We start from the raw sequence: 12965 nt of genomic DNA, 5'->3' as shown, positions 1-12965 counted from the left end.
CAGTGGCAAATTAAATTACTGTTTTAGAGATTTGATTTTGTAATATATTATAAATGTTAATTAGTTTGGTACATGATTAATTTTTTCCCCACAAAAGATCAACAAAAATAACAAATAAAAATGTGTAAGTATAAAATCATTTGCTTCTATTCAAAATTGCAAAATAGACATAGAAAAAAAATCATGCAGTTGATTTATTTATTTATTTTTCAAGTAATAACCATAAAGTCATGATTTGTCACTTGTAGTTACTACTTAAAGTGAGTTAATAGTATTAAAAACTCTTTAATAATATCCATAAAAGTTAAATATTAATTTATGATTTTAACGACTTAATAATCAATAAAGTGAATATTAATTTTAAAAAATTTCAAATTTCACTAAATTAAAAAGGAAAAACACATTAGTGACTTAGTGGATAATAAAGTAAATACATGTCCTGAAGAGGTTTAGATTTCGGAAAATAAGAGAACATTAACACGGTATTTGAATGGTGGTTATTCGTTGCATTGTATTGTTAGTTTGAATACATTGCTCGTTTTAATTGTTACTTAAATTTAATTGTATTATATCGTTCAAAATTATCTTGAAATGACGACAAAAAATATATTTTTATATAACAATCGATTTGGTATGATCGTGTCGTTACCTCAAGGTTTTGTTCTCATTTTATCTTTACCTATCATTTATCAATCATAATCTATCTTTTACCCCATCTTTTCATAGTCGCTTTATCTCGTACCTATTCTTCTTATAGTTTTATCATTTAAATTATTGATATGTGACATTAACAAACACTATATTCTTCAAAACAATACAGTATAATACAATACAACACATTATGAAACAATACATAACAATCATCTGAACAGAGTATACGTGATTGATTTCATATTCTACTCAGCATTAGATACTCGTATTTGAAGTTTTGAACACCAATTAATCTAGATTCTCATTAATGTGTATTGAGCATCGATTAATCTAAGTTTTCTCCACGTATATATCGAACAAAGATTAACTTAGACTCTTGTTTTTATGAAATCCACCTTCTTCCCACAGAAACACAAGAATTATATTTATTTCGCCATAATCACGTGAAGCTTGGTTCTTCTAAATCTCTATGGGAATAGAAAAACAGTATTTATCTCATCAGAATTACATAGAACTTAACTCTACTAAACCTCTAAAAAAAAATTGTATTTATCCCACCACAATTACGTAGAGGTTTTCACTAGATAGAGAAAAACAAGAACAAAAAGGAAGTGTTGCTGCTAACGTGGGCTAGTACATGCCCCACACCTATTTAAGTCTACAAAAATACAGTTCACTATTTATTTCTCCCCTGTTTTCCAGGGTTTCACTGATTCAAAGCTTTCTCCTCCTCCTTTCTTTATAAACCAAAAAAAAATAAAAAATTTCTCTTTTGCTTCTCTTCACTCATTTGATTTCTTCCCTTTTCTGTTGCTGTCCAAAAAAATTGTTTACAGACCCTTTTGCTGAACTCAAGTTCATGTCTAATCTGTATAATCACAACTTGAATTTCTCACCTGCAAGAGCTGTCTCTCCTCATATAAGAACCAACCAAGATGTTGATAGGTAAGGGATAAAAATCCTTTTTTCTTTCCTCTTGAATTTGTGGGGTTTGAAATTTGATAGCTTTTGTGCAAGATTGATGCTTTAACAAGTTTTGTTGTTTTTGTTTTTGGGTGTTTCTTGAAATTTTTTGTAGTCAGTACTTGACAGAGCTGTTAGCAGAAAGGCAGAAGCTTGGACCCTTTACACAAGTTCTTCCAATCTGCAGCCGACTCTTGAATCAAGGTTGGATTAAATCTTGAATTTTTATTTGCTGCTGTTGGAATATCTATGAGTTGTTTGTGCATTTCTCTGATAAACTTTTTGTATGCTCTGTTTTTTTTTAATCTATAAACTAATCCTCTGCTGTTGTTTTGAGAAAGTTGTAGCTGTTGGTGCAAGTTGATCAAATCTACTGGTTTGCTGTATGATTTTAGCTGAACAGATTTTAGTAGTATAGACTGGATTGAAATGAGATTCTGATAAGTTTCAGAACAAGCGAATATGTGTTGTTTAGATTTTGTTTGTTTAAACAGTATTCTTGCAGGAATAGATTACCAGGATCAAGTATTGGCTGTTAGGTGATGTTAAGGTTAGCATGTCGGTTGCGAAGTGTGTATTCTGTTCCACATAAACTTTAGTCGAATGGTGTTTTCAAAGAGGCAGATTACAGATTGGTTTGTGACCTAATTATTCTTTGAAAAAATGTTTGTAGAAGATGAACACTTTTATAGCAAGTTGTAAGAGGTTATCTTATTTTCCTTGTGTGGGCACATATGCCGGTGAAACGGTTTAATTTGATGTACGCTATTCTTCATAGCTTTAATTATTCTCTGAATGGAAATTCTGAATTTTAGTTTCAATTCTTTGACAGAAATACTTAGACTTTCTGGAATGATTCCCAATCAAGTACTCAGTGACTATGACAGACTACAACGTGGAAGCCCTAGTCCTGTGGGTTCAATTGACATGATGCAACATGTTGGAGGAAAAGGTTTAGGTGGCTGGAATGGGAATGGATGGAACGCCTTTCAAGAGGTCAGCTTATGCTTATCTCATCTTTAGGCACAATATTTAAATTCTCTTTCCACTAATTATGTAATGCTCCTTATTAGATATCTTATGTGTCTGCCAATAGGGGCTAGCTCATGGTTTCTATGCTTATTGAAACACAAACATTGTGTATGGTAATCGTAGTAAGTTAACATGGAGTGGAGACTTATGGAGAGCAGAATAACATTTACACAAAGATCGTCTGAGCCATTACTGTTATGGACTTTTGGTGAATTCATCTTCAGTATCACATTGACTAATAAGACTGATTGTGTCTTCTCCTTGTATAGAAATGAGAAATTAATTCAGTTCTTGAAAAGCACCTCCAGACGAAGAAGTAGGACTTAACTTCAGTCTAAATTTTGTGGCAAGTCTAGAATTCGTAGGATAACAACTAGTCATCAAGTGCCTTAGAAACTTACTATTCATTGGAAGAATATAGGACAAACAACTTTCAAAGAAGATGAAATTAGATAGTGCTAAATGCCAATGCCAGATAGTGCCAAAATTTTGGCACTTCCAATGCTGAAGCTCCGAGACTCTTCAAAGGAAAAGGATGAACTAAAGAATTGAAGCAAAATCATTAAATGGAGGAAGAAGATGAAACGCGGAGAGGAACAGCTAGATGTTCCTCTTTCTGCTTGAGTTAGAAATTTAAACACATCTTGTTTCCTTTCTTCTTTAACTTTGCTAACTCTTCATACCATCAAGAAGCCTGTCTGTTTATTTCTATATCAGGGGTTTGGCGGCATTCTAGAAGTTATACAGCCAGCTTAAATCCATCTCCAGAAAACTGACATTGCAAATGCTCTCTTTCTAAGTTGAACTAAATAATTGTTTTTTCTATTAATCTTATTCTTCACTGAAGCTGAGGACTAGAAAAGTTATTTGCTTTTCCAGAAAGATATGTGAGCTAACTGAGACCCTCCCCATGGTCTTTTTTTCTGTCATGTGGCATTGCTTATTGTACTCCTAATGCTTTTCTGGTTGGATTGATATCCCTGAAATTCATTTTGCAGCAAAGATTAGGCGGACCACAGGGAAGGCCCATTGACTGGCAAGCTTCACCAGGGAGTCCAAGTTCATTTGTTGTGAAGCGGGTGTTGCGCTTGGATATACCTGTGGACAGATATCCGAATGTAAGCTGACTTTGTTGACAGTAGATAATGTTTAATGATCCCATCTATTTCTTTATGGATCTAGGTTGGATTTACCTTTGAAGTGTCAGGTTGTATTATCTGGTGTAAATATAATGCTGATGTACATGTTGCATTAAACTCTGCATTTCAACTCCCAGAGGTGCCAATTTGTACAAAAAGTTATGTGAACTCCTCATAATTAGTGACTCACTTAAATCAAAAGAAGGGAGTAGACTGTAGAGGGATGTGTTTGAAGACATTTTGATATTTCATCAAATTATTTGAGCAGTAGAAATCAGTTGCACTGAATCGTACATTTCATATGGCACAGTTCAACTTTGTTGGACGGCTTTTAGGTCCTCGAGGTAATTCTCTGAAGCGAGTGGAAGCATCTACTGGATGTCGCGTATTTATCAGAGGAAAGGGTTCAATAAAAGATGCTGAAAAAGTAAGTTCTTTTGACATTTTTCTGCTAACTGTCCTGCTTTTCGTCCAATATTCTTGTATAAGGCTTTGCTTTTTCTATGATGCACTCCGTACATTTCTGTCCTCCATTTTATATCTGCGCTGCACTGGGTGTTTTGCCTTTACTTGTGTTCATCTTATATTTCTTATGCTTGTGTTTGTCTAATATTATTGTAGGAAGAGAGTCTGAGAGGTCTTCCAGGTTATGAGCACCTCAATGAGCCACTGCATGTTCTACTTGAGGCAGAATTACCCATCAATATAGTGGATGTACGAATGAAACAAGCTAGCCAAATTATTGAAGAGTTGCTCAGACCTGTGGTAAGCGCATTTTGATTCCGACATATACAACTGTAAGCAATTGCACACAAAGCACTCATAATGTTGTACTTGTGTAGTTCTTAATCATGAATTGAAATGGATGGACTAAAAGAGTTGACATATGCAAAGATCTGATATATGCCGTGATAAATATTTGCACTTCATGAATAAACCGAGATTATTTCTTAATTATGCATCTATCAAGAGTTATTTTATCCCCCTAGAAAGGACATGCTGAATGAAAAAAAAAAGACATCTCTTATGATCTGTTTGTTAGTTTCATACTTCTTTTTGTTTCATACCTAAGATGGTGACTAATAACTCTTAGAACTAAATCCCCATAGGAGAGAGGTCTAATGTAACAAATCCCTCAACGTTATACTGATTATCTTAGTTTGACTTGACCTGGTACCAAGAGAGTTGTGAATATTAGTAGTTTGAAAGGTAGGTAAGAAATTAGTGTTAGAAGATAATTATTTTCTGATTTTGTGATTTCCTAGGATGATATTGCTAATTTCATGTTCATTTGCCTTGAATTGCAGGATGAGTCGCAGGACTTATATAAAAGGCAACAGCTTAGAGAGCTTGCTTTGCTGAACAACAATTTTAGAGAAGAGAGCCCCCAACCAAGGGGTAGTCTATCTCCTTTTAGTTCAAGCGGGATGAAACGCGCAAAAACTGGTTGGTGATGAGTGCTATGGTATGCACAGCTGCTTCGCATCTCCAGACAGGAGGATGCTAATCTGCACCTAAATACAGCGCGCTTTTGTGGCCTTAACGTTGTGAAAATAGTATGTGACAAAGGAAACATAGCAGATCAAAGAAAACCTCAAAACTGATTTTGTTGACTGTAGTTGTTTGTTGTTGAAGTAGAATGATTAATTTGATTTATTTGTTCTTGACAGCTAAGTTAACAAGGGTGATTTCCTTTCCTTTTTGGGATTTGTAACTTATAATTTACTTCATCCTTCGTTAAATATAGATTGCTATATGTAAATCCCATGATATGGATTTAAGACCATGTTATCTCTATAACTGCTGGAGCTATCGTCCACTCCATGATTGCTTCGGGGGTTTTTTTTCTTCTTTTTTTTTTGTGGTGATTGTGTGTTTGGTTTGTCTACGTACACCTTGATAAATTTCACAAGATACTTGTCTACTTGATAAACTCAACTCTTGAGTTGAATTGTGTAAGAGAAGGAACATGAGAAGTAACAATAGCACAAAAGCAAGTAGTGTAGATCTACAAAGGTAACCGGAGTTGGGGCTCGGGCTGTCACTCATCTCTTTATCCCTAGATGACACTTTCTCTTCGCTCTAAATAATATCGATCGAGCTTCTCCTTATTGCAAGATGACATTTTCCTCGCTATACTTAGTAGGCGTTTGGCCATGCTATATCATATCATGATATGAAATCAGCGTTTTTACATGTGATTTCACGTTGATTCCATACCATGAGATAGAATACCATATTTTTCGAAAATCATGGTATGTAATTATATGAAAATTTCATATCATGATTTGAGATTTTTTAAATATTAAAAATTGATCCACAAGTTTATATTTTGTTAAATCAATTTCACGGACTTTTGAAGCTTGGAAAAAATAGATTCAAAATACTGAAACAAGGCATGAACCATTATGATATTGGCACACAAGTGAAAACTGTTACATGATAATTTGCGAGGAGTGATGAAATATTTATGATCTATGAGCATAAAAATATAGTTGTGGATGAATTTGACCAACAAATGGCTCAAAATAACAATGTTGGTTTGTCTTCTCGGTCACATGATTGAGAAATGCAAGTTCAACGTGAGGAGATTGTCTGTATTATATGGGGTTATATTAAAGACTAGTTTACTACAATTTATGTTCAATTTCTTTTGTTGAATTAAAGTTTGATGAAACAGTTACTATGTGAGGGAACAAATAGCTTCGTGATAATTTATTATGCGATTTTATAAATTTTTGTTTATTGGTAAAGATTGAATAAACAATTAGGGTTATTTTAATAGTTTTACAACTTATGTGATTCATCTGTTTATAAGAAAATATACAATACAAAAATTTCATATCGCATGTCCAAACAAAACTCCAATTTCATCACATGATTCCATATTATAATACCATACCATAATCATATATAATTCCATATCGCATGGCCAAACGGGCCGTTAATGTCGATCGAGTTGTTGGTCCTTTCCTCCGCTCTAATTAGTGTTGATCGAGTTGTTTGTCATTTCTTTCACTCTAATTAATGTTGTTCGAGCCTCTCTTTATTGCTAGACGATATTTTCCATTTTCTCTTCGCTATTAATGTGGGTCGAGTTGTTTGTCGTTTCCTTCACTTCAATTAATCTAATTCGAGTTGTTTGCGTTTTCTTCGCTCTAATTACTTTCGGTCGAATTGTTTGTCGCTAACTTGCTGTCACTCGTCTCTTTATTGCGTTTCCTTCACTCAAATTACTTTCCATCTAGTTTTTTGTCGCTAACTTGCTGTCACTCATCTTTTATTGCGTTTCCTTCACTCAAATTACTTTCCATCTAGTTTTTTGTCGCTAACTTGCTGTCACTCATCTCTTTATTGCGTTTCCTTCACTCAAATTACTTTTGATCGAGTTCTTTGTCGCTAACTTGTTGTCACTGATCTCTTTATTGCGTTTCCTTCACTCTAATTACTTTCGGTAAAGTTGTTTGTCGCTAACTTGCTGTCACTCATCTCTGTATTGCGTTTCCTTCACTCAAATTACTTTCGATCGAGTTCTTTGTCGCTAATTTGCTGTCACTCATCTCTTTATTGCATTTCCTTCACTCAATTACTTTCGGTCGAGTTCTTTGTCGCTAACTTGCTGTCACTCATCTTTTTATTGCGTTTCCTTCACTCAAATTACTTTCCATCTAGTTTTTTGTCGCTAACTTGCTGTCACTCATCTTTTTATTGAGTTTCCTTCACTCAAATTACTTTCCATCTAGTTTTTTGTCGCTAACTTGCTGTCACTCATCTCTTTATTGCGTTTCCTTCACTCAAATTACTTTTGATCGAGTTCTTTGTCGCTAACTTGTTGTCACTCATCTCTTTATTGCGTTTCCTTCACTCTAATTACTTTCGGTAAAGTTGTTTGTCGCTAACTTGTGGTCACTCATCTCTTTATTGCTAGACGACACTTTACCATCGATCACTCTTCCGTTGTCGGTAACCTTGCTTATGGTGACTCATCTCTTTGTTATTAGACGACATTTTTCCTTTGATCATCTTACCGTTACGCTTTCAAGTTCAATCAGAAGCTTATAAAAAAAGATCATACCAACCAATGCTAGCTAGTTGTTTGTCCTTTATCTCTCTCTCTCTAATTAATGTAGATCGAGTTGATTTGTTGCTCATACTTAGGTGGTCGCTAACTACACTTTTCCTTCGATCATCTTGCCATTACTTTAAAGTTCAATCAAAAGCTTAGAAAAAAAATCACACTGTACCAATGCTAGACTACACTTTTCCTTCACTCATCTTGTTATTACTTTAAAGTTTAAACCTTACAAAAATTATAAGTAGAAATCAAACCAATAAGCAAATAGAGTTAGAAAATAATGCTCAAAATAAGGTTAGAGAAGACTAGAATGAGAAAATTAACCATTAAAAATTAAAAATTTACACCTACAGAGCTCATCAGTCTGGGGTAGGCCCCAAAGCACTACAATTTTTGCTTGATCTAGATCATAAGGGAACCAAAACAACTGATAAATTCTCAGTGCTGCCTTCTAAAAATGCTTTTTGAACAATTTGTTGAGACAATGCTGTTAAATCTGAATGGTCCTCTGCTTCATATAAAAACTCACAAACTTTTTTGGTACTTAAGCTTTCAAATATTCCATCAGATGCCACAACCAAAAACTCATCTTTTGATGTTAAATTAAGCCAATCAGTCACTTCTGGAGTAGCTATGATTCCAACACTTTTCGAAGTAACATCACCAATAGCTCGAGTCATCGGAAAATGGCCATTGAGAAGAGGAACATAATTGGTGTAAAATGTGAATTTACCTCCAGAAGCTTCAACCCTAGCTCTCTCGTCCAATCTGTCTGCATTATGATCTTCTGTCAATTCCTTCGCCAATTTCCCAGAGCAAATAAACGCCTTCGAATCCCCAACATTTGCAACTAATACCTGTTTTTTATTGTATATGAGAGCAACGAATGCAGTAGATCCGGAATCAAGTTGGGATTCCAGAGCGAGTTTGCTGAATTCTGCATCAATTTCTTCAATCGTTTAACTAACGACGATTTCAGAAATTCCTTAGGGTTAGAATTTTGGTACCCGTAGTTCTTCTGGAGAAACTTATTCAAAAAAAAACCCTAGACGCCGTCTCACTAGCCTCCGATCCAATATGCCCGTCAAAAACTGCTACAACACCAATTTTGACCTCTTCAACGCCATCATTAAGTCCAAATTGAGGAATTTTAAGATCAATGTTGCACGTCACGCGATCCTCTTGGTATGATCTTCTTCCTTGGATCGATGCAAAAGTGACAATTTTGAGCTGAAATTGACGACATTGTTGTATTTGTAACAACAATTTGTTCTTCAGGTTCAGGCTTATTGTTCATCAAAAATCCAACAATGCAAGCGAAGAAAAATCCATATATGATTAAACGCTTCATGATTCAAGCTTAAAGAAAGACGTAACGTTAGAATTGTTTAGGGTTTACGGTTAGAAGAAGGCTTAAGAGTATGTTAATATAGTATTATAGTTTATCATAAAAAGAGTACGTTAATAATATATATATGGCAGATAACGTAAAAACAACCTAAATTTGACGTAACAAAGTATGGTGTATATTTTTTTCACGCAGATTCTAATACACTTCGGACTCTTTTTCCTAAAAAATAAAGATTTCTTGGTCACTAAGAAAACAATTTTAAAAAAATGATCTTTCATAAAAAAAAATAAGTATTTTTTAATTATTATTTGTAAGTGGCTTACAAAATCAATTCTTTCATTTTTGAGTGGAAAAAACCCATCCAAGTATCATACTTTTACGAATTTCATATATTAACTAATTTGATATTTCCAATACAAATCTAAATTATTATAATAAAAATAACACCCCACACACATTTAAAATGATAAATATGAAATTATAAACATACTTTTTGATAATAAACTACTTATAGCATATTATTATCAAGTTATAGCATATCAAGAAAAATATATTCAAAAAAATTTCTCATTAATTATTTAAATAATAATTAATTTATTTAAATAATTATATTTATTATTCAGTTACCTTTTTTTAACCAATCTATTTAATTAAAGAAAAAATATATTCAAAAAAATTTCTCATTAATTATTTAAATAATAATTAATTTTATGTAAATAATTACATTTATTATTCAGTTACCTTTTTTAAACCAATCTATTTAAATAAATTAATTTTTTAAGTTACCTTTTTTAAACCAAACTATTTGATTACATTAATTTTTTTAAGTTACCTTTTTTAAACAAAAATCTTTAATTATTATTAATTAAATTAAACATTATATAATTACGTTTTAAAAATTAATTACAAAATAATAGAGATTTTATCATTCCATAATAACTACCCATCACTATCTAAACCAATACCAATTTTTTTTAAAAACCGCCACATATTATGTGTATTATAACACACCTCGAAGTGTAGTTACTAGTTCGTCTAAAGCCAAGCAGGCCCTTCATGTGGCTAATTTTTATCGGCCCAAATTGGCTGGGCTACAGTTCTTAGGCCCAAACGAATTTACCGGAAGGAGAAGCTTCCTCCTCCATCCACCAAATGTGAATTATCATTCTTCTCAATCTCGAACCCTAGCTTGTTCATCGATCGGAGAAATCACCGTTAAATTTCAGCTAAGATGGGGAAACAACCAGTTAAGCTGAAAGCAGTTGTTTACGCTTTATCGCCATTCCAACAGAAGATTATGCCAGGTCTATGGAAGGACCTTCCTGGTAAAATCCATCACAAAGTCTCTGAAAATTGGATCAGCGCTACTCTCTTGCTCGGTCCTCTGATTGGCACCTACTCGTAAGTAGTTCCATCAAGTAAATTCAATCTCAATCCCTAACTTTGTTGAGATCGGCTGTGTTAATTAATCATCTATACTTGGAAGCACTTCGTGATATTGTACCTGTAAATATTTGTCATTTCTGTCTTCTTTGCTTCGTCGTTTTCACAGTTCTTCTCTCAGGCTCTGATTCCCGCATCCAAAGTACTTGTTAACAATTTGGTTCCACTTTTGACTGCATAGATTTAAGCTCTCCCGTATAATTCCGTTGTTTTTAATTGGAATAGAATGAAGTTGCTTATATATCCAATGTATGACAGCTTATTCGATTCTTACCAAATCAATCAATTAATTAACTATGAATCAATTCAAAATTATGTATTCCAATTTAGTGAGCGCCTAGATGAAGCACACTCCTGTTAATTTTGTATCAAAGGATACCTCACAGTTATGACTGTTAGGACGTTTTCATTGACCTATGTCACACCTCTGAATTTGAAGCTGTGTTTGCTTTGAGACAGCTCAAATTGACGGGTCCATTTCATACTTGTTTTTGGATATGCTTACAATAAAAGGACCGAAATTTATAGCCAGCTTAGAAGGGGAACTTAGTTGGTCAGGCTTTTGTTGGAATATAACATATGGGAGTGGAGAGCTGTTAGAATATTCTTACGAGCATGAATACCAAACATTCATGTTTGGCATATCAGAGCTTTTGGAGGTACCTACTAAGACGACCCATGAGATACGTGAAGCCTTCACACATTGTGAATCTTCCTTCATTTGTTTTGATGAAATACAATTACACAATGCCAATTGAAATTGTAGAAGACATTGGCTTCTATAAGTATGAAGCTGGTCGGTTTTCTTTCAAGCCTGCTTACTGATCGGAAAGGCAAGGTCAATAAAAGATCTTCCTTTGTTTTGTATTGTTCATGTGGTGTGGACTGTGGAGTCTTATTTAGTTCCTGTTTCTTTGAGGGTTGGGGTTGGAAAGGACGTGGTGTATGTTAGTTCTTTTGAGTAGAAAAAGTTTTCTTGGTAAAGCATGCGAGCTTAAACCTCAAATTGATCTCAGTTTATATTTTTGTTGGAAAAAAGTTGATATGCAGCTATATAATCCTTTTCGATAAGTAAAATGTGTCGATATAAAATTATTTCACCACTAGTAACTAGATGTAGTTTGATTTTCTAGGATTTATAATTTGAGACATTTTTTAGCACTAGTTTAGATTATCATGTACTTTCACATATTGTGTATATTAGTAACTTGTTCAAGAACATATTCTTTAACAGAATCTTAACTCAAGTGTTCTTGTTTTTTCTCATTTTTCTTATATGGTCAAAATAAATCCGATTAACTTCTTTCTCCTCTATTTTCTTTTTTCTGTTCATTTTTGTCTCCAAGCAAGTAAAAGTGACTGCTGCAAAAGTCTTAGTTATTTTGAGTTGTAATTTTTCTCAAGTATGAGATATTACTCTGTATCATCTTAGTATTTGAGCTGCATTCAGGCGTAGAGGAAATTTAGTTGTATAGACTAGACTGTTGAAGGTTATTGGCAAGATTATGGTCATCGTTTTCATCTTCTGTTGGCTTGAGCTTTCTGAGTCAGTTATCCCTCCCCTCTTTTCCCCTTATAATAATAGATAACCAAGATGTAAGGATTTTCTTTTGACTTATTGTCACCTGGAGCAATTCTTTGCTAAGTTAGGTTCTAGAAATTCCTGTGTTATTGGTTGAGAATCTCCAACAAATATATATATGTGGTTCTAGTGTTTGCTCCATTCATAGCCAAGGTATTTCTTTATGCATGCAGGTACGTGCAGCATTTCCTGGAGAAGGAGAAGTTAGAACACAGATACTAAGTTCTGTTCGTCATTTGTCCGGTGACCAACGTATAAATGAAGTTCTGTTTGTCACTTGTCTGGGGAGGACTGCTATTTCTATTTCTGTTTGAATAGGAAATAAGTCATGCTTTGGAACTGCTACCATCATTTTGAGGATTTTTACTTTTATGGTTAATTAAATGCAAGTAGTTGTTTTATGGTCTGTTGAAACTTTTATGCATCCTGAATCTTGTGCTGAATTGGAGTCTGCCAAATAGTTCATCATACACCTCATTTATTTGCTATTTCATCAAATGTTGTGTTCACTCTGAAATAAAATATGGTGTATATAGCATAACTAACTATTCATGAAAGAATAGGATTCCCAAAATTGCACAGTGCCTATGGAGACCCAAATACACGTCTAATATTTGGATAATCTATCTAATCTTTGCCCATTTGTTAAGGTGTATTCATGTATGTGAGCATATAAATTTTATCAGCAAGATCATAGATTTAAGGAAATAGTAGACTTCTGTAATCTGT

At 33.7% G+C, this 12965-nt stretch overlaps 3 protein-coding genes across 3 annotated transcripts; 2 read left to right on the top strand and 1 right to left on the bottom strand.

Annotated features, from left to right (window-relative positions):
• The first annotated feature begins 1333 nt into the window (after window positions 1-1333).
• LOC107021097 (KH domain-containing protein At3g08620-like) lies at window positions 1334-5607 on the top strand. Its single transcript, XM_015221690.2, has 7 exons — window positions 1334-1596; window positions 1730-1818; window positions 2447-2610; window positions 3645-3764; window positions 4096-4212; window positions 4407-4550; window positions 5093-5607. The coding sequence occupies exons 1-7, from the start codon at window positions 1511-1513 to the stop codon at window positions 5237-5239; spliced, it is 867 nt and encodes a 288-aa protein (XP_015077176.1). The 5' UTR covers window positions 1334-1510; the 3' UTR covers window positions 5240-5607.
• A 2660-nt stretch (window positions 5608-8267) lies between these two features.
• LOC107022517 (probable protein phosphatase 2C 51) lies at window positions 8268-9211 on the bottom strand. Its single transcript, XM_015223113.1, has 2 exons — window positions 9029-9211; window positions 8268-8717 (listed from the first exon to the last, which is right to left on the bottom strand). Exons 1-2 carry the CDS (start codon window positions 9209-9211, stop codon window positions 8268-8270), a joined length of 633 nt encoding a protein of 210 aa, XP_015078599.1.
• A 1102-nt stretch (window positions 9212-10313) lies between these two features.
• On the top strand, window positions 10314-12706 carry LOC107021324 (cytochrome b-c1 complex subunit 8). The gene is made up of 2 exons (XM_015221962.2): window positions 10314-10612; window positions 12410-12706. The coding sequence occupies exons 1-2, from the start codon at window positions 10443-10445 to the stop codon at window positions 12456-12458; spliced, it is 219 nt and encodes a 72-aa protein (XP_015077448.1). The 5' UTR covers window positions 10314-10442; the 3' UTR covers window positions 12459-12706.
• The last annotated feature ends 259 nt before the right edge of the window (window positions 12707-12965 follow it).

The sequence above is a fragment of the Solanum pennellii genome, chromosome 6 (assembly GCF_001406875.1).
Source record: "Solanum pennellii chromosome 6, SPENNV200".
NCBI classification, from domain to species: domain Eukaryota; kingdom Viridiplantae; phylum Streptophyta; class Magnoliopsida; order Solanales; family Solanaceae; genus Solanum; species Solanum pennellii.
This window is presented reverse-complemented; position numbering and strand designations above follow the sequence as displayed.

What these genes read in the sequence shown, in the direction of transcription:
- LOC107021097 (XM_015221690.2), top strand. Translation starts at nt 1,511, where the DNA reads ATGTCTAATCTGTATAATCACAACTTGAATTTCTCACCTGCAAGAGCT. An exon ending in ACCAACCAAGATGTTGATAG is followed by an intron (nt 1,597 to 1,729) that starts GTAAGGGATAAA and finishes AATTTTTTGTAG; the next exon opens with TCAGTACTTGACAGAGCTGT. An exon ending in CTGTGGACAGATATCCGAAT is followed by an intron (nt 3,765 to 4,095) that starts GTAAGCTGACTT and finishes CATATGGCACAG; the next exon opens with TTCAACTTTGTTGGACGGCT.
- LOC107022517 (XM_015223113.1), bottom strand. Translation starts at nt 9,211, where the DNA reads ATGAAGCGTTTAATCATATATGGATTTTTCTTCGCTTGCATTGTTGGA. An exon ending in TACCAAGAGGATCGCGTGAC is followed by an intron (nt 8,718 to 9,028) that starts GTGCAACATTGA and finishes AATAAAAAACAG; the next exon opens with GTATTAGTTGCAAATGTTGG.
- LOC107021324 (XM_015221962.2), top strand. Translation starts at nt 10,443, where the DNA reads ATGGGGAAACAACCAGTTAAGCTGAAAGCAGTTGTTTACGCTTTATCG. An exon ending in CCTCTGATTGGCACCTACTC is followed by an intron (nt 10,613 to 12,409) that starts GTAAGTAGTTCC and finishes TTATGCATGCAG; the next exon opens with GTACGTGCAGCATTTCCTGG.